Here is a 25384-nt window from a genome sequence, read left to right as displayed (position 1 = left end):
TGAGTAGAGAGTTCCGGTTATAAGCACTTGTCGCTTAGCATTAAACGTAAACATAAAGCGCACTCTAAATAATATCACCAAATACTTGTTTTCAATTTTAGTTTTTTTTTTCTGGCTCATCCGCTTTGCAATCATCAATCAATCGCTAACTTCCCTATCGCAATAAGCTAATATAGTTATACTTCGGAGTGGGTTAGGTTAAACGGCAAAAACTTGTTTCCTTTGTTGTTTGGGTTTCGGCTGTCTGGTATTGTATATCGTATTTAATTATAGCGGTTGTCTGCTGGTAGTAACATCATCTCGTTATTATCGTTATTGTATAATGGTTTCATGCGCCAACTGCAACGGCAGCTGCATGCTAGATTATTGACTAGTGTTGCCTTATGGGACGTGTACGGTTCTGGTTTCGGGTTGGCATCTGCTCAGTGGCCATATTTGATACGACCTGTATAGATAAGTGATTAGAAACGGTTACTGTATTACTTCCGTCGACATACACACCCCGGGTATTGATGCTGTTACTCTTCTATTTTCTATTATTTGATTACTCCACAATCTGCAATTCACTGATATCCAGATCGGCGCTATCCTTGCAGAAAGTGCTAGAGCGCTCTAGTTTGGACTCCACCCGCTCTTTGGGCACCCCACTCTCCAGCTGGGCATCTATAAGCAGGTCCAGTTTCTGTTTTACCGCCTGGGCCGACTTGTAGCTTCCATTCGTCAGCCCATTGGTAGTAACTTTAGTGGGGCCACCCACTCCATTGGTCGCCGCAGTAGTTTTCTTTAGATGCAGCGTATTGGGGCGCCTGGTGGGAATGCTGGAGGGCAAGCTGTTGCGCAGATTGTGCTGCTGAAGCATGCTGGACACCGCGGAATGTGAGGAGGAGCGCAAGGGGCCAGCAGACGACCGTAGTTGGACTGACCCTCGCTCTTCAACCGGAGCTTCGGTTTGCTTTTGTTGCTGTTGCTGCTGCTGAAGCTTGTTCTTCTCCGCCCGCTTGGCCAGGATCTCTCGCGATTTCGCCGAAAGGAAGCTATGGCGACCCTTATTTGGAGCTCCATCTGTGCCACCTGCCGGCACCGAAATAGAGCGCTGCTTGAACAGCTCCCGAGTGGAAAACGTTCTGCTGACGGAAGACAGACGACTGGTTGCTGACTTGGTTGTATGCACCGAACTGGGACTAGACCCGTTGGAGGCCATCGCATTGTGCTGTTGCTTTAGCTGGCGGGTAGACTTGTTGCCAACAGTGGAGCCCCTTTGAGTTGCTTTGACTTTTCCTGTCCCAACTCCTTTTCCATGGCCATTTATCTGCTGGATTCTAGCCAGCTTCGAGCTGCCCGAGAGCGACTCGTGTGAGATCGTTTTATTGGTAATCACAGAGCTCTTCATGCTCTCCGCCAGCGAGTTCTGGTCGGAGGAGTACCTGTCCTGTGGTCCCCTAGAGTTGCTCTTAGCTCGTCGTGCCGGTGATGCCAAGCTGTCCATGGAGAGATTGCTGGATTTGTTACCCAGACGGGTGCCATTCTGCACCCTGCGCGCCGCCGGACTTGAGTTCCGAGAGCTATCGCTGGAAGAGATGTGCAGGTTCTTAGCTGGGGCCTTCCTGCCACCGTTGGCTGGAATGCTTGAGCTGGTGGCACTGCGCACGGGTCCGGCACCATGGCCATTTGTAGCTAATGGAGCTGCAACCCTTGGTTTACGCGGTTCCAGGTAACGGGGTCGCACTTCGCCAAGTTTGGCAGTCACTGTGGTAGCCTTTGCTTGAGCAGTCTTAGGCTCTACTGTGGAAGCTACCACTGTAGGCTGTTTCTTGTGGGTCACTGGCGGAGCCTCCGACTGTGTGCGTCGATGAAGATTTAAGCTGTTGCGCTCGGAAGCCACCTGTGAGCTGGCCCGATGCGGAACATAGGCACGGGAGTTGGACTTCAGTAGTTTATCTGGAGAACAATAATCGTGATTAAAGCTTTAAGGAACTATTATGTAAATATATAACATACTTCCTCCCTCCCGGGACTCATGATTCGCCTGCACTCCTCGATCAGCAGTTTGCACGTGACCAGATCCACCAGTGGCGTCTTGTGTCTGGGTGGCCTTGTACAACAGTGTCTCCTGGGCATGGGCTCGCTTTGTCTGCGCTTGAATGGCCAACTTAATCTGCACAAGGTCCTGGCTCCGTGTGCTTCCGCCAAAGGAAAACGCCTTTCCCACAGGTTTGCCATTCTGACGCTTCATGTCTAGCGGTTCTGTGAGACGAGCCAGCGTTTGAATCTTCTTACGCAGCTCTAGATCCATGCGTTGCCAGGCAGTTACCCTCATGGCCCTTGAGCACTGTCGAATGAGGCACTGCTCCACGGCATAAACGAGTGCTCCGACCAGTCGAATGTACTCCGGCTGCCAATCAAGTTGCTCTTCCTGCAGACCTTGCAGTTCCCGTGCCAGCTCCGATTGGCCCAAACTGGCAGGCATGTGAATTACCTTTGCCTGCAGTACGGTATTCAAGCGGGTTACCCGCTGATAACTCCGACATGCCTGCTCCGGCGTCAACTCTGCAGCTGTGTGTAGGAGCAACGTTTCCAAGCGCGGAATGTGCCTGCTGCGGTCATGGCCCAGCGATAGGAAGGCATCGCTGGCGATCAAACTGGCAAAATGGTCACCTACATAGGCGTAAGCTGCCTCCAGTATCTCCCGCACAAGCTGCTCGCAGACGTGGCCCCAGCGATAGGCCGAAAGTTGGGCCAGCAAATGGTCGCAGTCGAGCACCGTGTCCAACACCGTTTCCGAGGTCTGCGGGCGAGAAATCAAGGAAATCCATTAACCATTTTTATAAAATTTACTCTTGCAAATACTCACCAAGTAAGCGACAATCTGTTGGCGGCATCGTCCCAATATGTCAGGGGGCAACTGAGCAAACTGCCTTGTCGGCCACACTTTCAGGTAGTGTCGACATGTCCAGCGCAGGCATTTCCTGTACAAATCGTCCAGGGCATGGTTCAAGGCCACGGGCAGAACCTGTAGGATGCCATCTGTGCAACCAGAGCAAGGTTTGTGGAAGTTGTGGCAGTAGTTCGTCTTTAGCGCATGTGAGGTAACCTCCTTAAGGCCTTCCAGTCCCAGCAAATCCGCCAAAGCGGCCAACTCCATCAAACTGATCCCATCCGGTGGATGCGATGCACCCGAATATATGTGGCACAGTGCAAAGTGCACAGCTGCATAGGAGTAACCCTGTAGGGAGACCACACTCTGTGATCCGTGGCCCGCCAGCATGGCAGCAAAGTACTGGCATCGAGAGCGCAGAATGCACTTGTGGGCGCGAATCCGCCTGCCGTGCACTTCCACTAGCATGTCCGTGGCAATCTCCTGCAGGAACATCTTGAGCAAATCCTCTCCTAATCGCCTGGGCTGCCTGCAGCTCAGCGAGGATTCATCCATTCCCGATTTACTGAAACTGGAGGCCAGACTCGAGTCCGCACTGAGATCCGTTTGGATATAGTCCACCTGCTGACCCTGAACCTGTTCCAATGTCATACCGTTGGGTAGCGAGTTGGAAAACTCCTTAGAGAAGTTGGGAAATAGACGGGACAGACTCCTAATATTGTCAACCGAATTCGTGAAGTTCTGCAGCGTGTTTCCGGTGGATCGGGTCATGGCCCAGGAGTGCGGTCGACCCCGGTTTTCATCTCTGTAGAGTCTCTGACCCAGCTGGGAGCTTCTATGGTTGTTGCCCACGCTCTTGCTCATCGAATCCGGAGACTGCAGATCATGCTTTACGGGCTTATCCATGTCAGAGAGCTTTACAAAGCTCGAAGGGATCTGAGTGGGCTGTTGCGTCGTTTGTTCTGAATGCTCATTGACCGTCTCCAGCAGTTGCTTCTGTTTTTCGATGGTGGCGTGCAGGGATTCCATCGTATGGCCATTGTTAAGGGTAACCTGCTTCTTGGGCGAGGCTGTCTCCTTAGCCTCGATGATGGTCTCCATTACGCTGCTGGTACGATTGGAGCTGCTGCTCAGCTGGAGGGGCACTGAAACCAGCTCCGCCTGCTCCTTTGCAAGCTGTTCGTCCTGTTGGAAGGTGAGATCATCGGTGTCTGTATTGGAAGCGGGCGACATGTCCTTGGAGAGAATGCCCTCCGTAACTGAGGCCAAACTGGATTTGTCATAGGTCTCGTTCAGTTGAACATCCCTTCGCCTCTTCTTGATCCTTCCCTGGATTTGACCTTGTTCTTCCTCCGAACAGCTGCTTAAGCCGGGATTGGAGCCACTGAAATCATCGTAGGGTGATACAGAGCTATCTATGGACAGGGAGGATGCCTTGGATATAATGGGAAGCTTGTCAATGATGCTCATTAGACCAGCTCCCGAATCCGTTCCGCCATTGGCAGTAAGGCTAATGGAACGCTTGCAATCGTGACCTGATCCCGATCCGGATGCCTGCTCCGGTTTGCCGTTGCTGCCCCAGCTGTGACGCTTCGAGGGATCGTTTTGTTGGCGATGCTGCTGCGAAAGACGACGCAGTGCAGCCACTGTTAGCGGAGGCTCCAAGTTGCATCTGTAGTCCAGAGATTTACTCTCCCCAGTAACTACTGACATATCCTTCTGATTAACACTTTTGGCCATCAGAGTCTCGGTGGAACTGGCGCTGGATTTCATCACCTCGGTGTCTCCCCTTCTCGAAGCCGAAGAGCTCAAAGAGCTGGACAGCCTCTGAGCCAGACTCAAGGGTTCCTTCCTGCCATTGGAGCGCGGTGTCTTTTGCTCCCCGAAATCAATGAACATACTGAATATATTCTTAGGTTCTGGTTTGGGTTCCTCCCTAGCTTCAGTCAACTCCTGATCCTTAGGCGCCTGTTCCTCATCCTTAACGGTCTGTGAAAGATCCACGAAGAATCCAGCTGACTTGGGTGCTGTGTAGGATTTGCTTAATTGCGATGAAGGAGCTGCTGTATTTGGCTTTGGCTGCTCTTGCGGCTTCCTGTCCATGTCATCCAAGGAAACGTAGAAGCCACATCCGCTCTTGTGCGAGCTGTTCGAATCGGAACGCTCGCGGAAACTGGAAGTGGTGCTGCTGGTGCTCCTCCTCCTCTCAGGTCGGCAGTCACTCATGTCCACCACCCAGGAGGCAATACCGGGAACGGGCTTTCTCTGTAGACCTGACTTTACCCGCATTTCCACGCCAGCTATCTCTGCATCTTCGGCCAGGTCTTCATCATCCTCATCTGCCAGCGGGCGAGTGGGTGCAAAGTCCAAGGACACGAATCCTCCCGAAACAATCGGGCAGGTGTCTGTGCGTCTTTTGATGCTGGGACTCTCGCACTGCTTCTCCCGGAAATCCTCTATGGAGGCTCCGCCAGAAACAATGGGGTTGGCCTCATCGAACTTCGAACTTCTCTTGGGGGTGCGGGGCAGGGGCAGCGGCGAGTCTGTGGCATCACTGCAGTACGCACCGGAATCCCTGTGATGCGAGAGAGAGGAAGATAGAGTGTAGTCCCTGTGAATGGAGGAGTTGTTGCTCCCGGCCGACGCGGGTTCAATGTGCACCATCGAGTTGTGGGGCGTGGAGGCGGAGGCGCTCTGGTGATTCCTGCCTTGCTCTGACCACACTAAGCTTGGAGCCGGACTACTGGAGGAGTAGTCTGTGGTGTAGCTGAGATCGGGATGCTGCTGACTCTGGTTGTGCTGATGCTGGTGGTGGGTGAACTTAGGGCTGCTACCCAGAGGATGCACGCTAAAGTGCTGAGCGTTGTGCTGGAAGCTGTAGGGCACAGACATCGGAGCAGGTCGATCCTCCACTAGCTCATCCGGTGGATCTTCTGCTTCTGGCTCCCTCTGCTGTTGATGTGTGATTCTGACGCCTTTGCACTTGGCAAATGACTTGTGAAACTGCTCCAGTTGTTGTGTTGGAGAGGGCTCTGTCTCCTCCTCTGCAGTCACCTCTTGTCCGACTTCCTCCTCATGGCCGTGACCATCTAGGCTGGGAAAGGAAAGCACCTCATCATCGTCTCTCAAAGATGAGGCGTCTATGAAGCAGGCACTGGTTCCCGAGGTGGACAACGGCTGGTCACGCTTCTCCAGATCCCGCAGCAAAGTGCTGGCGCTGATGCCCTTGAAAACTGAACTAGTTTCCGTGTCCTCTTGTTGTTCGAGGGGAGCAACGTTCGCTGCGGGATACATGGATTCCCATGAGCCAGTTTCTGTGGACACCGTCGAAGTCTCCATGCACACAATCTCCTCGTTCTGGCGCTGCTTCTCCTCCTTGGAGGGTGGCTTCACCTTGCTTCCTCCCTCGTAAATCTTGTTGTCCACAGAGCCACTAGAAGAGGGCAGGACATCTACGGCGGCTGCTCCGTTGCAATCCGGACTAGAGATCGGTGAGAAGGTATCCCTCTCCTCGCCCAAGTCTAGCTCGCAGGTTTTGGCCGATCCTGATCCTGAGCGCGATCCAGAGGCAGATCCTCGCAGCTGTTGTTGTGGATGCAGAGCAACCGCCCTGATATCCGCACTGTACTGGGGTGCCGAGGACGAGGAAGACGAGGAGGAGCAAGCGGAAGGACTGCTGGCACTGCTGCCGCTGCTGCTGCTGTTCGTGAGATTCGAGTAGTTCGAGTGGTTGGGCGAACTGGCGTCCACCTGCTGGTCCAATGACCTCCCGGTGGCCAAGATGGGAGCCTGTTCCGGCGACAGGGGCGATGCATCCATTGCGGGACGGAGTTCGGAGGGGTTATTTGGGTAAGAGGGTGGAGTGGAGTGGAAGTGAGGGGCACTCAACTCATCGACGCTTTTCCGGTCTAAACCTAACCGCTTGGTTATGCTTCGCTGCCTGAATGCCAAGTGGTTCCTCGACTCCTCCACCTTCGAATCCCCCCTTTATTTTTGCACTTTTAGCTTTTTTTATGGTTGTTGCTTTTGTCTAGGGCCACATGCTGATGGCCCGGCCTCCCGCGCCTCCCGCTGCAGCTGCCAACTGTCAACGGTTGCCAACAAAAATAGTCGACAAGCGAAATTGCGAAATCGATACTTGAGAGTGGGGCGGCGAGATTCTGATTCCGGCTATTCGCACTGCTTTTTTTCTCTTAAGGAGTAGAGGTAATCCTTTTCTCTTAAGGTTTTCTTCAGTTTTCTCTCTCTCTCTCTCTCTACACTGCTTGCTTTTATCTATTTCTCCTTTTACTACTACTTATTTATTTCCTTCTTAGTCACTATTACTCCTGATAACGGAGTTAAATCCTTCTTCACTTCAATAACTTGAAACCCTTTCTTTGAGTTTAAAACTTGAACTCCTTGGTCCTCTTTCTCAGAAAGATGATCTCTCTTGAGCACTCTCTCCTTGCTTTGAAAGAGTACACTTTTACTTCTACTCCCCTGCGTTGGATATGCTAATAAGACAGCTGCTGCTATCTCACTCTCGCTTGCAGTTCGTTATTCGTAGATTTATTCGTTTTCCCTTTTTTACATGCACCGCTATTATTGTTATTTCGTTTGTTTGTGTTTTCCGCTGCGTCTGCTTTAAGTTCACACTGCTGCTGCTGCTTCTTCTTCTTTGGCTTCTGCTTGATTTATCGCCAATTGTGCCAATTGTTGAGACTTTACTGCTGCTGCTTTGTTGTTGTTATTGTTGCACAATTAAACTGCAAGAAAATAAAGAAGAAGAAAACATGAATTACTTCACACGGGACCAGAGGCACAACTACAACTTCATATTTATATAAACAAATACACAGCACACAAAAATTACTACATTCGTTTAGCTTTTTTGCAAACTGCTTAATAACTGCTTAAATGCTTTAAACTTTTTATCATTTTCGTGTTGGCAATTATTTAAAACTTAAGTCTCATTAGGCAATGCGTTGACGCATCCGAACAGGAAATGAATAACTCGATGATAAATATCTGATTAAGTTAATCAGCAATGACAAGAACAGATTGCAGCCATATCAAAGGGCGATTATACGTTTTTAATCAAATGTAATTGAATTTATCAAAGTTAATCCACAGGTTATTCATTACATTTTATTCATACTTATTGGTTTGGAATGTTATTTATATAATTCATCATTATATTTATCGGAGTCGTAATTTAATTCTCATTAATAATTAACACATATCTGCCTAAATTCAATAGCATGTTGGGATATTAATAATAAAAAGTAAATACAATTAAATACAGCCCCGACTGACGTCAACGAGTCGCACCTGCCGGAATCAGTACCGAAATGAGCAGGCAGCTCCCAGCATTACCCCATTGGATAGAAAGGTGGCACCTCCCAATCTGCCCGCCAGCAGAGCCACCCACAAACCGCAGGCCGCAGTAACAAAAGCTTGACCCTCGGCTTTGTTGCTTCCTTTTCTGCTTTTCAGTTACCCAGCAAACATATAGAATTTCAATTTCCATTCCAATTTGTTATCTCGGAAGCAAGTGCAAGCACAAAGCGTTGGCGCTGCGTTTGAAATTCAATATAGGGAAATAATAGTAATGGCATGGATTAGTCGGCTAACACGCCAACCTCAGAAGGCTTTCGCTGTTTGCTCTGCTCGGGAAAATGCCTTGGGCATTTCAGCGAACTTACGCGCAAACAATGAATATATTAAAGATGTTTGCCCAGCCAATATTTACGCAGTTCACCGAGAGTTGACAGAAAGGTAAAGTTTATTTGTTAAAAATAAAACACGCTTCATTTGACACCTTGGCAAAGCTTTACGCACTCGAAGCATGGGAAAGTGCTTTAAATGTAGAATCTGTATCTACTTTTTAGCAAGCACTGGAATGAGCCTGGCAACTTATACAACCTTCTTATGACACTTTCAAATAATCGAAAAGAAGAATGCAATTTTATTGTAAACAAGGAAAATCTCTTAGGCACGAACAAACGGCATTCTATCTATAAGTTTAATTTGCATACAAAGAGCCGAGCTGTACGTACAATCAGCAGCAGCACAACAAATCGCTGAACATGAAAATTAATAAGCTCCGTACTCTATCAAGTGGTTAATCATGCAAATCGTGTGCAAGTCCGTCTGTCTGGAAAGCCAACAAAGAGTCTTGGCTGGCGTAGATGTAGTAAATCAATCAGCTGGCAAATATCGATCGATACACTTCGCCAGATCGTATCTTAATAATACTCCAAGTTGTAACCGTCGCAGTTGGGCTCAGACAAAGACACTAACTGGCGGTCGTTCAACCTTGTGAACCGAAAACAAAGGCCACAGATCGCAGATACTGGGATTGGAAACTTCGCGTCCAACAGTTGCAAGTATCAAGCAGACAAATTTCCTTGGCAATTATGTAATTTATGAGGCAAGGAGACAGGGAAAACGGAAAAATAAAAACAAATTCACTTGCAACTCGACAATTGAACGTTCTGTGCCCAGGTATGACTTCACTTTGTTCTCAGCATTCATGTGGCTGAGTTACAGACCCCTCGATCCATGCATCAAATTCCATATACGGCAAAAGTTGGTTTACTTAATATTCTACACGAAATTCATGTAATTAAATAGTTAATAGTACACTTAAAGCACTAAACGATAGTCATTGGAGTATGACTTTTAAATCATAGCTTTTATGGCGGAAATCCACCGACTATTTTCTTTATGGCCAACCATTCATATCAAGTGTAAAACTATAACTAAGACCAATAAAATCGTTTACGATTCAACTTCCAATAATAAGCATACCTAAATTTAGAACCAATCGTTTAAGGAATGTGTTTATGGAGATGCAATGCCCAAGGTATTCCAATGTAACCATCCCCTTGTAAACTATCGAGAACCGCCCACATCGTGCTCAATGAACCCGACATTACTTAACACCGCCGAATACTCACTTTCCTATATACGATATAAATATGAATATGAATATAAAACCCATTTATCGCAGGCAGATACCAAACAAAGGTCGGGCATGAGTAATCCCCAGTGGCCAAGGCTTAGAACAACGCCACCAGTTACTAGACAGACGGACCAAGTCCAAACAAGATCCACATACATACACTCGTAAACTGTCGATAAAGTCTATAAAATGATCAAGCAATCAAGACGGTGCTGGCTGATTTGAATCTGTTGCCAAATATGGGCGAAACAAGTTGACGATGACGACGACGACGACGTTTGATGACGACCCAAAGCCAACGCCAATAGCCAATAGCCAATATGAGCATGTAAATTCATAGGTTGCTCAAGAGGGGCTTACTTGTTTATGTTCGCTGGTAGTATAGGAAATTGTTAATAAACAAACGCAAAGGACGTGTGGGCAGCAGCTCTGGAGTTTAGAGTACAAGCACGAGAAGAACGTCAGAGATTCGAGATTTAATTGGCACCTGGGGCTAAGAACATGTGGGGCTAGCTTCGGGGAACATGTTCACAAGCGAAAGTGGGGAGGTGCGATATTGAAAGGTTACTTAAAGGGATACAAGTATCCCTAGTATATGGTTAACTTATATTAGTGATAAGAGTATTATCCGTTTTGACTTAACTTGTTACTTGTTAGATGAGCTCATATACGCTGTAAGCCTTTCAATTTAGCTAACTTTAGTCTATTCAATTCATTTTCTATAAGCCAGAGACCACAAAAGGCCAGAATTCATTATTTTATAGAACCAAAACCTATTTTCCTAATAAAATATTCTTTTCTGTTTTGTTTTTAGTTTATTTATTAGAAAACAAAGCCGCAGAGAGTGTGCTGTGAATGCCAATGGCTCTGGCTTTGACTCCACTCCCAACCACCACCACCGCACGGAGATCCAACCACCCGAAACCAGTCGCCGCACCACTCGAGTGGATCGGACCCCGATGGGAGAGATACCAGAGATAGATAGAGCCAAGTGACAAACGATAAGTTTATAAAGGGGAATACATTGTTGCCAGCAAAGCGCTTTGATAGAAAATATAAAAATAATAAAGCGAAAAATAAAAAGAAAGGAATAATAATCATAATGGCCTGTATTTATGGGAGGCAAAGCGTTTTGCTGGGCGGGTCTCAAGTGGGGGGTTCGTCGATCGCGCGATGATTTGCAAATCGATGGAGCTATCCGCCGTACAAGCCAATAATGAAAACAACGAGTCTCCAAGCACTCACAAATTGCTGGGCCAATTGTTCGCCAAATGATGAGCCTGCGGCATGTGTGCCGTCGCCTAGAGATGGGAGTCACTGATTCCAATTCAAATCAAGTTTGCATAATATCGCAATCAAAAATCAATCAATATTCGAAGACATTAATCGGTAACTATATACGAGGTAAGGCTGAGATTAAGCTTCGACATTAATTTGTAACGAAATACTGGGGGAAAAGCGGTTTAAGATCAATCATTTACAGAGGCACAGAAATTAAAACGGACTTTCATTATTAATTCCCCATCCACTCAACCATTAAATAACCAAATAAAATATTACAAAGCCGCTGATTACTAACTAAGATAAATATAATGTCACATGGCATTAATCGAAAACCAATACATCAGATTAAAACTTTCGTTGGTAACCAAGCACTCATGACTAAGTAATCTTTAATACTAGTTTCATTAGAGCATTAAAGGAATCTTTAATCGAAAGCAACCAAAGGACCATTACCCGCTACACTCCATAACCTGCCAAAGACCTTGATTGAAAGGGCCATAAAAGCCAAGGTGTTTGCCTCGGAAAGGATTACCGCTCGTCACGCTAACATCTCTAGCCGCAAAAACAATGCGTTGTCGATTCAGCGGCGTTCGGGCCAATTATGTGCGCCATGCATGGACAACCGTTGGCTGTTTTTTGTTTTTTGATGAGCGGAAAATAAAATAGAAACACAATTTAAACCTTGCGTGCGAGTGGAAGGAAGCCAGAAGGGAAAACCAACCATAGAATTCACTTTCGTCTGCGGCCCAGAAACCAACAAACCGAATTGAGGCGTTGTCCGACTCTCTGGCCAGTGGCCACGAATGTTTTATGGGTGGTTTGTGGGTGCCTGGGTGGCTGGTTGCTTAGTTGGCCACTATCCACTGGCAACCACTGACAACCACTACATGTGGGTCTTCATTCAGGCAACCCAACCAACAGCCAACTACTTAGTGCACTTAGCCGGGCCAAAAGGCAACAGCTATGAAAAGCGGTTGCGAGGTCAGTAATGGCAGTGATTTAAAAGCCAACCTCCTTTGTCTGAAATGCACAGTGAACTTATTTTGGGGAAATAGTAAGAAATATATCTTTAAGAGAAAGCCAAGATGCATTCTCATTTTTCCCAGTGCACCTCCCACTGTTTGGGTGCTTTGAAGGACACTACACGCCATTACCACTGATCTCTATCGGGCACCAAAAGCCAAAGCAAACTCATTACAAGCAAACTTGCCGAAGGGAGTGGAGTTTTATACTCGAAGGGAGGGACAACAAAGGGGAAGTGATGACCCTGACTTGGAAACAAGACTGCAAGCGAACGTGATAATAAATCAAATTTTAAATTAGCATCAACGCGGGCTGAGGTAGCCGGTGATTTCTTGATTTTTCGGTGATTTGATGGTTTGATGACTTCAGCCAAACGATCGGCCATTAAACACACAAACAAAGTGCAATTACAGTGTACTTTTAGTGGCGCCTGGGCAGTGCAACGTTAATTAGCAGACTCGGCCTGGCATTGACTTGAGTTGAGCCTGACCTTTGGCGTCGAGGAAGTGAAACGAAACAAAGTAAAATGAATCCCCGACGACATGCAAATGATTTCCATACGCTAATTGTGGGAGCCTTCCTTCCACGCAGCTGCGCTTAATTCATAATTGAAGATCACGCAGAGTGCAAAGAGGTCGGCGGTGTAATATCACGGATCGAAAATAGTATACAATGGTACAGTGGAGCATTAGTAGGTAAAACTTTCTATCGCAGTTTGCGAACTATACCTATTATCATATTTCTGACAATCCTAAATACAAATCCAACTGATTAAATTCTTTATAAAACGCTAAAACAATAACTGACAACCTCCTTATCTCAACTTTTGCCTCTCGTAACCACCCATCACTTCACTTTCAAAAGCTTCTCCTATAGGTTAAACCTAAGCACGTTCCACTGTAATTGGCATTAACACACCGTAAGCCAAAGGGGGCTCTAAAAATTGATTTACGAGCGGTGGGACGCCGGTTGTAACTCAATCAGGCGTCAAAATGTGAGGCCCTTGAAATCAAATGAGACGAGACCGAACCGGACCGAAAAATCGAGACCAGTCAACAGATCTCAAACAAAAACCAAGCCAAAGCTGAAGCTAAAAAAAAGAGGTAAGACTGAGGCTAAAACCAAAGCTAAAGCCAAGCCAACTGTGAAAACATAAAACACAGCTGTTTGGTGTACATAATATATAATATATGTTTGAAATGTGAATGTGAATAAGATTGTGGTTGTATAGTGCATTGTAGAGAAAATTCATTCTAAATTACATTATCTAAATTACATCGAAACAATCTTCACGCTTGAGTACTACAACTTTAAGTACTATGAAACTACCTCATCTTATCTTATATGTCAAATTAGTAATGCTTTAAATATTTATTATCTAAATAAATATAAATACAATTTGCAGGTTACAGACTTTGATTTTGATATTATTGTTAGGTTTCTTCGATTGAGATAAATTGTGGCTGTGCTGATTGGTTCTGTATTATATATTTTATAGATCCGATTCGATCGGAATGTGTTCACACGATTTTATTATAGTACTTTCGGTATACTTTATAGGCTATGCCCACACGCTGAGGAAACTTACAGAATATATTTGCATACACGTTTGTTACACACTCATTAGCACTGTTTTGGTTTTTTTTATCTTTTCCTTTTTGGTTTTTATACTTTATTATTGTATTTTATATGATACACCTTATACGCTGACAAACGGAAGTTTTCTTTTGGGGCCTTGAGATATTTTGGCCAATTATTGGAAACAGCGAAATGAATTGCTGATTAAATGCCGACACGTCGAACCTCGAAAAATACAATTTTGATAGCTGCTAATCAAATTTGCTTGCCGCCGTGTCTCGAAATTCGTTGGAAAGAGATAGAACGAAGTGGGAGAGAGCGGCAAGACAGTTCGGAAACCCTAATTTACGGTCTATTTTGTTTATGGCAATGGCGCGTCGAATAAATATTAAACATTTAAACGATATTTCTGCGTAACGCTCGCGAGCACGGCTCAAAACACACTGAGCCAAAAAACCATTCTGAGTGACCGAGCAGCAGCCCCACGGCAAGAGATAGAGAGCCAGCGAGTGTGGGGCTCTCTTTGAAACTACTCAGCTAATGGGTGAGAGTGGGACAGAAAGCCAAGGAGAAAACAGTGATGCAAAACTTGAGTGAGAGTGTGGGAGAGACTATGACAAGAGCGTGATCCAAAGTGCATTTAGAGAGACGAAGAGAGAAGGCACGTAGTGGGGCTGCTGCAAGTGAGTGAGAGTGTTTTTGTGCGAGTGTGAGTAGGTGGGGTGCCGGCGTGTGAAATTTTATGCAAATTCAATTTTTTTTAATATGTGCGGAAAATAATACACTGGCTGTGTTTTAGTATGTGTGATTACTCTAACAAAAAGCCGCTAATACACAGAGAAAAATGCAAATGATATTAATAACAAAAATTCTGTAGTTTACCACACCAGTTAAGTGCACTAAACTTGTTAATAATCTAATATCGTGCATACCAAAGAAAATTCCAAGTATCAATTCCCAAGATATGTATAAAAAACAAACATGTGTCGGCGTTAAACTAAAGAAAGCAAAAACCAAGAACATTCAAATTTCCGCTTTTACAAGTGTTTTGTAAACAAACTTTTGTTTTGAATAACTTTTTGCATATTAGAAATCGGTAAGATGGCAAACAGCTCGCTACAGACATCTAAAGGGTGTGAAGTTTCAGAAAGATTACTTGCAAAACACAAAAATCACATGTATCATGTGTGGGAAAATATATTTTTCGGTTTACTACGAGATAAGTAGAAGAAAACATATCAAATGTCTCATTAACAAATGCCAGTTAAATAAACATTTTGTTAAGATAAGAGATTTCCATATGCTAAGGGGTGTTTAAACATGTGCTAATTTCAGCTAATAGAAACTTTACAAACTTTACTTTGTCAATCTGGAAAGGAGCTTAAAATTTGTTTTACTTAAAACCTAATATCTTTTTTATTTCTGCAAGTCGATGCGGGTGAATGTTGCTCATATTTCCCCCTGATATGGAAGGCTAATTTGGTCGTAAAAGAACGACCTGCCTCAATTTCGTAGGCCGACGAGATATAAACAAAACAAAGGCGATGATGTGCGAAAGTTGAATGCACGCTGATTACACAAAATATCAGGAAACCAGAAAGAGCAGCCGCAATATATCCACGGCGATTGGCTTCAGGCAAGAACGGGACAGAACAAAGCATTCCGCTGCTTTTGTTGTAAGTATAAATCACAATTTAATGGCTTTTCCACGCAACTTGGCCACCGAACGGCAGCGTTTTTGGAACGTGCTCTCCATTTTCTGGCCGCAATTGCTCATTAACATCTTGAATGTATCTCATTTTCGGCCACAAAAAGCGAGATGCGCAAGCGAAGAGTTCAGAAAATATGTCTTGAACCTTTTATGTGCCTAAGCACATGTCGCGCACTGTCTTGGGGCCCATTAAACAAGAAAAAGAAGAAGAAACGAAGACTCACTCTTCGTTGATATGCAAATTTCGGCCTGGCCAAAAAGAAATAAGCACAAACAAATTCCACGAACAAAGAGTCTGGCAAAAAGTTTACTTGGCAGAAGTGAATTTTTATTTTCAAAACGAAAACGAAATATTTATGACCTCGAGGCGACAAAGCAAAAAAACGACACTATACTCACATATGCACAGTCCCCAAAAAAAAGAAAAGAAAACCAAGAAGATGCACCAAAGTGCAAGCTGATGTCGCTTTTTGTAGCTACTGCTTCTCTCTTATGAGCGGGGCATAATGAATCCATGATGAGACTCGATTTCAATGCAAATTGACACGTCTTTGGAGAAGAAAATCCAATTTTCGCACACGAAAATTCAATTTCGTCATTTGATTATGCTTACATCCAGCCTCTTCAATCGATAATCCAGTCTGTAGTCCGATCTATTTGCCTTAGTCTCAGCCTACATTAAGTATTCCTAAAAGTAAGTGTATTCCCCTTTCTTAATATGCAAGACTAAAACTCAAATTTTGCTGCAGTTTGCGTTTCTGCAGCCGGCCATCATTTCTGACATTGTCGGCTGCGAAAATGTTTAATGTCAGGATCGACGACAAATGCGATGTATGTGTTGTGGCACAAAATGCCGGCATTATTGCCTCCTTTTCATCCGTCCCAGAGGAGGGAAGTCTGCGCTGCATATGCGTGCCAAAAAATAACTATTTGGGGTACCAGCGAGCGCAGGAAAGTGCGTGCAGCGGGCCTATAATTTACGATCGAAATGCATGTCGCGGTCAGTGCAAGTGAAATGCGTTTTCAAGCGGTTTGGCTGTCAAAATACAGCTATTATAAAATTCAAACAAAATCCCCAAGGTCAGCGCACGATTTCGATTGGCAGAAAGAAATACTTTTTGGCAGCGACGGCGGCGAGCAGCGAGATTAATTAAACCCGATACAGGAATAGAGATAGCGATAGAGAGGCAGCCGAAAAAGATCTGCTAATGTCCAAAACAGCGGGCCACAAAAAAAGTAATTATTATAAATAATTATTAGAGCGCAGTGGCAGTTAGTCAGCGCCAGCGGATCCAAACGCTGAATAGCTATTGTTGTACAGAAACCATTCTAGTCTATCTGAATCTGAATCCGAATCAGTATCTGTATCTGCTGCCGTTTGCTTTTCGAAAGCACACTGGGAGAAAGGATGGTTATATTATTGGGATTTTATAGTTATGGGAAAGTCATCTAATATAGTCATTAAATAATAATCATTTTCTATAGAAATATTTATTTTAATGCTGAATAAGACAAGTTATTATTAATCATTCTAAATTGTACTTAGGGGAGCATAATTTCTTAGAGAACTTTCCTCTTTCCAAAGAGCCCTTTCTTTTCTGTCAGTGCATTTCGTCTGAGTGCTTTTAGCACATTGATAGGCGCAGGCCAACGCTCTCACTCAACAACAGCAACAACGAAAAATAGAAATAAAATCGAGATAGAAGCAAAGTAGGGGAAAGAGATTAGGCCAGAGCCCAACTCCCCCCACCAACTTTCATATTGTAAATTTTCCATTGTTGGTGATTAGAGTTTGGCTTTAGTTAGTGCTTAGTTGCTGCTCTAGTGAGATGCAGGAACAGAAACAGTAACAGAAACAGGAACAGACAGAGAAACAGATGCAGATAAGCCGCTCATTACTGGTTACTCGTTTCTGCAATTTTACTTTTCTTTGGCTTTAATTTATGATTTTATGGCCAGGCCATAGAGAATATGGCCAGCAGACAGGGAAATAGAAACCAAGACACGTAATTTGACTTGCCAGGCTGCAAACTGACAGTGGGCGTGGTCGAGTGGAGATTTGCATATGGCAAGAAGAAGATAAAAACAACCGGCGTCTGGGGCAACTGCTCATTTGTTAATCTATGCTTTTTTCTGATTTCATTTTTTAGTTTATGCGCCGTCATTATTCAACACTGAACATGCTCAAGTACCGTTACGTACGTAAAGCCAACAGCTAACTTAACTTAACCAACTTTTGCGGTCGTCTACCGTTGTATTACAATCTGCTGCTGTTGTTGTTGTTGTTATTGTTGCTAGGCAAATGTGCAAAATGTTAATAAACTTTTATTGCGCAAAGGCAAGGCTTGCAAGCCAGCAGAGAAGAAAAAATGCCACTACACTTATTGTAATTGCGCAAAATGCTGTTTGATATGCCAGCAAATGATTTCCATGCCGACTTTTCATCAATTTTCAAACGAAAGTCGTCGGCTATATAATATAATATATAGTAATAAACTCGCAGATGTTTGTTGTTTGCTGTGAACTTGGTTGAATCATCGCTGGCGCATCTTCCAGCCCAAAAAAAAGACAGCTGAGGGTTAGTTCATTGCGAAAGGTGAGTCATTCACTAAAAACAAGTCTCTGTGAATATGGAAATAAGTATTTCTGGGGTGTATTTCCTAATACTATAAACTAAAAGAATCCGTAAAATCATCAACAAATTCATTTGGGTTATTAAATAAATATATTAATATAACTAAGACCCAGATTATCTGCATGTCAAGTATTGAATATGTAAACACAATCATCAATCTTCCTCGTTTGCCTTCTCTATCCCAACCAAACTACTTACGTTTTATATTTATTGCTTGCATAATGATTCCAAATATTAGTTAATATGACAAGTCTCTCTAGTATCAATACCAAATCTATGGGAAAGACAAAGAAACCCAAATATTTGGGCTACAAAAACCAATCAATTAACAGCGACTGACTAATGATTTTTGGTTTTGTGCTAATTTACTGCCGAAAAACTAATAGAGAAATTAAAGCTGCTGGCATTACCAGAACTTCAAACTTCGCACAATAAAAAATCAACAAAAAATAGGCAATGTCACAGAACACAACTTTATGTTCAGTTCCGCAAACACTCCCAGAAAGTTGAAATGGCCCATAAAGTTTGGCCCACTAAAAGTTTACGGCGCTTCCAATTTGTTTACAATTTGTTTGGCCAGCTTCACCCAAACACACACACTCTCTAGGTAAACTCAAGCCAGAGTTTTAAATAAATTACACACTGTAATGAATAATTACACAGCCTAATTAAACGAGATACGTAGTGGGTACGAGCACAAAAGGCCAGCAAAGCCCACGCAGTAATGACGACATCGAGATCGCCTCTCGGATCGCGGGTGACAACAGATTCTGCTGAATGACGGGGTTCTAATGCCATTAAATGGTGTAGAAAATACCCAAGAGAATCATCGAGGAGAACCATGGCCCGGGGGCAGAACAATATGCCACAGTTAAAGGCAAAGACAAAAGGAGGAAAAGTCAACGAACTCGGAGCGGTGGCCAATTTTTTATTGCCACAAAACCGTATGTGTATACTTTTCAATTTTCTGTAATTGTTGCTAGTTCATGTCTGCTGTTTCAGGCTTTCAATTTGCCTCAGTTAAACGAAGCGTTGAATTGAAAGCGAGCTGGGGCTCCGGACGAGTGCCGAGTGCCGTCCATGTCCATAATTTGCTAATCACATTTGGCAAATTATGTTGTAAGCCTGCAATTGTACAATAAAGCGATCGCTCAGGGCGACAGACGGCCACGACAACGTCCACAAACAGATCAAATAAAGCGGCGGGTTGACAAATTTCCATGCCCAAACTGATGTGGAAAGAAAGCGGCTGACCAAAGCGGGGAAAAAAGAAAACTCAGTTGGCGAAATGGAGAGCAAATGGGGTGGGGTGACTATATATGTTATATACTCCTCGCATTCTCCAAAAACATAGGAAAGGTAAAAATAATTGGGTAAGCCTTGTATCTATTGTTACTCTACAATATTAAGTAACTCTTTCACCTAGTTCCAAAAGAAAAGCACATGCATACAAGCTAAAATGAAGTGATGAGAAAGAAAACTTCAAGGAAAAGCGAAACAAGTCAAAAGCAGTGACAACACGCAAAGGAAAGCCCATGAATCATATGCAAAGTGACACAGAAAACGCGACGCTCGACACGTTTATTATATTTTACGAATACCCCTCTCTCTCTCCCTCTCCTAATTCCAAACCCAATCCCAATCCCAATCCCAATCCCAGGCCAATGCCAAATAACCCCACCTATGCCATCTGCAAAACTAGAACCCTGGCTATAAACAATTTATCTTGATTTGTTCGGGTTTTCGGAACCCAAAAAGACTCACGCAGCGCCGAAAGGTAAATGACCAAAAGCCATCGAATCGACGAGCGGCGAAAATGATTTTTGTCGTGCCGCCAAAATGGATTAATCGAGGGAGTTTTTATTGATGATCAAAACATCGTTTGGAGGACATTGCCATGTTGAATTAATTGTAAGTTGATTTATGCAACATCTCTGGGTGTTTATGTTCGTTTTGAGGGGTTCTTAATGCCCAGATATTGATAGGGGGAGTGCCCTTACAAGGTATTAACTTGGGTCTGTAATGGCTAGTTGGTATTAGTTTTGATTTATGTCAGAGATCATCATTTATTCTTGATAGACTTTACAAGGAAAAGCAGATTTATCTAGAAAATAAGATAATACTTAAGGGAAATACTATTTATAATAAAATTAAACATGGCCAAAAGATCTTACACAATAATCACTAACTTTACGATTGTAAGCCCAAAAATGTTTAAAGGAATGCTAAAATAACATGCCATAAACTAAAGATTATTCTGGCAAAATAAAACAGGAAATAAACTATCGAAGACTATCCAATTTAAGCTGGCAAGAGATAGCAATTTTCGATTCTTGTTGCAGTTAGTGTTCTCCATTTTCATAACGGCTGCATTGACCCCCAAGGGGATTATTTCGTAATTGTCGAAAATAATCGATAAGTGCTACGTCAGCCCGTTCGGATGTTTGAATTGCTCTGCGAAGCGCATCCGAAGGGTGCTAGAAGCCGCTATTGTTTTTGGCCTTAAGTGGAATTTCGGTTTCTCTTGGCTTTTGCTTTTAGCAGGCCATGTTGACTTATCTAATTTGCATAATTTCGCACGCGAAAAACACTCTGAAATTATATATTTTTCTTGGTGTTTTTTGTTTTTTCGCATGCAAATTGAAAATTGATTTTCGTGTTGCGCAAAATCAAAGGTGTCGAAGGTTATTTGTTGGGAATTGCATTTCGTCTTGTTTGATTGCCACATAAATCATATTTTATGGCCGCAAACATCGAAAACATGCCCAAGTTTATTGAATTTAGCCACATTTTGATTGGCTTAATTGGCTGCAAGTTTTCATTTGCCTCTCCAGGGCCTCTGGGGAATGTGATTGATTTATGAACTGATTGATGTGCTGCCGTTGCATAATTCATACAGCAGCAGCCTCTAATTGAGGCCAATTTGTGGATGTTGTACACAGAGAATATTCCCATGGCTTTCCGTTGACCCTCCACCCACGACGACCCCTTATTAACACCTTGATCTTGCTTCTTTTCCCTCGATATTAGCAAACTATGCCAAATATAAGCCACAAACCAAATATAAAAAAAGAGCTACGCCCACCTCGAATGCCGCGGGCCAAACGTAAACAAAGCGTGCCCAAAAATAGTTCTCTACCCGCGCGATTAGCATCTGGGCAGTCAAACGTGATGAGCCTCCTCTATCGGCGATTTCCCTCTGGCCTCCACACTTTGTGTCCAACTTGCGTGACACTTTTGCCAAGCGGCTGGGATCAACGCATTCTCGCCGAGAACCGGCTAATTGTTCACACCCGCCAGGCCAACTTGGCAGTGGAGCAGAGGAGTAATGGAGCTATGAGCTATGTGCTGCTATGGGGCCACACCCAGCTGAAACTAATCTGTAAACAATTAAGGCGGAGGTTGCCAGTGCACATCTCGCATTAATTTGCAACATGTGTGCCATTCGGCTAATTAAGTTTGCCCACTGATGAATTTCAAAATAATGAGCAAAGGGGTGTAGGAAATTAAACTGATTAACTTTCATTATGTATTCACGAGTATAATATGTTGACAATCTCTTAAAGGGAAAAACACTTCATGGATGTACAACTCGGAAATGATAGCGCTTTAATAAGAAAACCCTTTGATTGCAATTCAAAACAACAAAATAAAGCTTGTGAATAATATTTCAAAAATTACAGCAAATCTTAAAAAATCGCCTTATGTTTTTATTTTTAAAGCATAAAAAACTATCTTGACTTGCGTTTTTCCCGTTTACTGCGACTTGAAATGTAAATCTGAAAGTGTTTCCAATTCGTTTTATTAGTCAGCATTAATTTTTAGTACACCAAATTCGTTGCAGACGTTGAAAGAGCCATAAATTCAATAATTAAATCGGCTGCAGGTCAACCATTAAATGCTCAATGGAAAAGTACGCCCCGAAACAACGGGCAGAAGACCCCGCTGATAAGGCACAAACTGGGGGATCGGTAGTTGGGGCTCGGAGTGGAAGTGGAAATGGAAATGGGGACCCGTGCCTAGGAAGACACATATCACATTTGACTCACTTTCACACAAACAAACGAAAGGCAAAGGCAACAAACAAAGGCAAACAAACAAGAGGCCGGCGAACGTGGAAACTCAGAAACTTGGAAACTCGGCAAATACAGTACAAACACGGCCTGCGAGCACAATGTGAGAAATGTAGGTGAGGGCACAGTAAACATTGCCTCCAACCGATATTTTGGTTGCCGAAGCTTATCTCTTTCTTTTCCTTTTTTTTGTGTGGGCAAACATATACAGCCCGCGTTCAAATAATAGTGGTTACACAAGGTATAAAAAAGGGAAACAAATGTACATGCATGTCTTTGACAAATTTTCCATTTGATCAAGAATAGCCGATACACATTGATCTGGGAACTACATATCTTCAAATCTTAAACCCATATGTGGCTCTAAACTGTTGACCGTAGCTGTAAGCTCTTCGTCAAATGCAATTCAAAGTGATTATGAAGGACCACACTTTTCCATATCTTTTGAGCTTGGTATTTGAGTACCGCTGATATGTAACCCACACACAAGCACACACACAATACACCCACAGCTGTTGTGACGGCGACTGATTAACTAATTGAAAATTTGTTTTCGCCCGTTTACCGCTTCTGTCTTCTCTTTCACTAATGGAAATGGAAAATGGGAAACGAGGAAAAAGACGGTAGCACACACTTATGTATGTACATCGCCGCCCTAACGGTAAAAAACATTTGTAATTGCAATTTGCTGCGGAGAGTCAAGTGTCAGCTGTTTGCCGGGGGCAACTCTTTCACTCACCATCTCCTTTCCCCTCACATTCTCACACGCAATATGGCGTCATGCCTTTGGCATCTCGCTCGCACACACACTGAGAAGAAAAACATGTGTGGTCGAAATAAATGCGACAATTAAAATAAGTGAGGCTTTTGCCTCTGCTTTGGCTTTAGCCACCATTGCGAATTGCTGTAAATTACAGTGTGGATAAAGAGAATTAGAGGGAAGGAATTCTAGGTCAGTGGATGAAATGAGCTCATGTGCCATACAGTGGTCACTCGTTAGGAGGAACTTTGGAGGAGTGGTTAAATATTCAGGGGATTACATTACAGCTGGATTAACAGCTTGGTAACATTAATTTATGGTTTAAATTAACTGATATAACACATTGAAATGTATGATCCCAATAGCAAAGTGGATCCTAAAAGGATAAGGCCATAACTGTATTTACGCGTTAAGTTTATTATCATTTGACTTCCTTTAACTTGAAATGATTTATATAAACGTTTAATATCTACCTACCTCAGAAATGAATCCTCCCCTCGTGATAAAGTTCCCATCTTTCTTATACCATTATTTACCTTCTGTTTAGTTAATCATTGATAATATGATAACGTTGGAATTTTCTTATTTATGATAAGTAAACATAAACAAGCTTGCTTTATTGGCGCCCTGATATGAATATGATATCCGTAATGCCAACTTCAGATACGCCGAAATTCTGAAGGGGAATAATTATTGATCGATTGCCGGAAGACTTGAATGGGTTGCTAAATTTACAAGCCCCTAAAAATAGAAATATATGGCAACCTAATTTCCCAGAAATCCAATGAGAGATTCCAAATTACTCAAAATGATATCATGGTAATTTTGGTAATGCTCTGGTTCTTCAGTAATACATAGTGTTCTGGCCAAGATAAGGATAAGAACTGCACTGAAGCAGTGACGCATAGTAAGCCCACTTAAGTACATTAGCCACTTGACTTTTGGCCAAATCGGAATGCCCACGCTTCTGTTTTAATTTTATTGTTGCTTCCAAACAAACTTTTGGCTTAAGGTCCAGAAAACAGAAAACAGAGGGTGCTAAATTTATCGGTTTAAACGCAGACAGCTGTTGCGATTTGAGTTTTGACTGAGTCATTATAATTCGCAGAATTCCGTCTTGATTTGATTGATTATCTATATAGTAACTTCTCTTTTTTAGCCACCAAGATGCTCTCACATATGCAAATTGGGTTAATAACTTATTTCCATGTTTGTCTTTGGCCTTAGATGACTTTTATTTTCACAGCTCTTGATGCGAAGTGGGATTTTTTATTGATTTTTTTTTATTTGCATGGGGAAAATGCAGTGTGGAGCGGAGGAGGAGAAAGTGGGCAGAGGTGGCCGCCGAAATACGCGTTTTTTTTTCTTAGCGGCTTATTTGTTGTTTGCGGCTCACATATATAGCGTAAGCCCTTGTAAAAGTGTGTGTAAAAGAGAGAGAGAGATGACAAGGATACAACTGAGGTGGAATACAGAGAGCGTTAGAGAGAGAGAGGTGGCGTCCAATTCCTACCCCAATTACGCCCGGTGGCTCCAAAACAGCACACGCATACACATGCAAGATGAAAACACAGCTGCAGCGGCGCTGATTTATTGATTTTTCCCTGGGATGCCACACACATATTCCTACGCTCTTTTATCAATTACATAAAAGTTTACTTATAAAATCTACCCATTAAAATGGAATAGCAAATAAAATTAGCCACAAAGGGATTTAAAAATAGACTTTTTCACGCCTGCCCTTGAGTCTTTTTATCAACCGTTTCTTTTCTACCTGCCTTTTGCACAACACTCACACACATACACACACGCACAGACTTGCAGAGGCGGTTAAAAAGGAGGCGAAAAAGGAAAAGAAGATTCCAAAAACCCACACGAAACAACAAACTCTGCAATTTACAAGTTCGTGTGTGTATACTTGGCTTGTACTTACCTTTTTTTTAGTTAGTTAAGCTGATACAAGCACAGTTCGCAGGAAATCGCAGTGGGAAAATCTTGTTTTCATATTTTTTTGATTAATTCGTTTTATTGCACGACACTTTCATTAACATTTCTTTTGATTTCTTATGGGGCAATTTCGATTTGGACTGGACAGGCTTTTCTGCTTGTTTTATTTTATATATGCCTTATGTTTTTGCTGCTGCTGGCTTGGCAAAAAGGAAACTGGTTTTTCCGCACAACTTCGTTTTTTCGCGTGCGTGTTTCTCTCCTTTTCTGAATTATCCGCTGGCACTTGACCGACGTTTATTACGCCAATTGGCTTTAAGTTTGGGTCGCAATTGGAACAAAACTTTATACTGGCCAATTGTTAGCTATTCGTTGCGTTTCTTTTCGAAAAAAATACGTCGCGACGAAAAAACGCGAACGTTTCTGCAGTTTAAAGGGTTTCAGCAGTGTAACCAAATTTGGATTGAGAAAAATACGATTACTAGTTTTAGAGTGGTCATTGTACACATTTGTGTAAATACCAAATTTACCTACCACAGACTCAAACCA

The 25384-nt window shown here is 43.3% G+C and overlaps 1 protein-coding gene across 2 annotated transcripts; it reads right to left on the bottom strand.

Moving 5' to 3' along the window:
• Positions 1–294: 294 nt before the first annotated feature.
• Positions 295–25290, bottom strand: LOC108102809. 2 transcript variants are annotated; one of them, XM_041818032.1, is made up of 5 exons: positions 24822–25290; positions 2852–7623; positions 1999–2785; positions 502–1938; positions 295–445 (listed from the first exon to the last, which is right to left on the bottom strand). In XM_041818032.1, exons 2-4 carry the CDS (start codon positions 6692–6694, stop codon positions 545–547), a joined length of 6024 nt encoding a protein of 2007 aa, XP_041673966.1. In that variant the 5' UTR covers positions 6695–7623; positions 24822–25290; the 3' UTR covers positions 295–445; positions 502–544. The 2 variants fall into 2 exon arrangements, with proteins under 2 accessions (XP_041673966.1, XP_017063475.1); XM_017207986.1 differs by lacking the exon at positions 24822–25290 and adding an exon at positions 13720–14158.
• Between the last annotated feature and the right edge of the window lie 94 nt (positions 25291–25384).

This window comes from Drosophila eugracilis, unplaced genomic scaffold (genome assembly GCF_018153835.1).
Source record: "Drosophila eugracilis isolate 14026-0451.02 unplaced genomic scaffold, ASM1815383v1 contig_2088, whole genome shotgun sequence".
Lineage (NCBI taxonomy): Eukaryota > Metazoa > Arthropoda > Insecta > Diptera > Drosophilidae > Drosophila > Drosophila eugracilis.
This window is presented reverse-complemented; position numbering and strand designations above follow the sequence as displayed.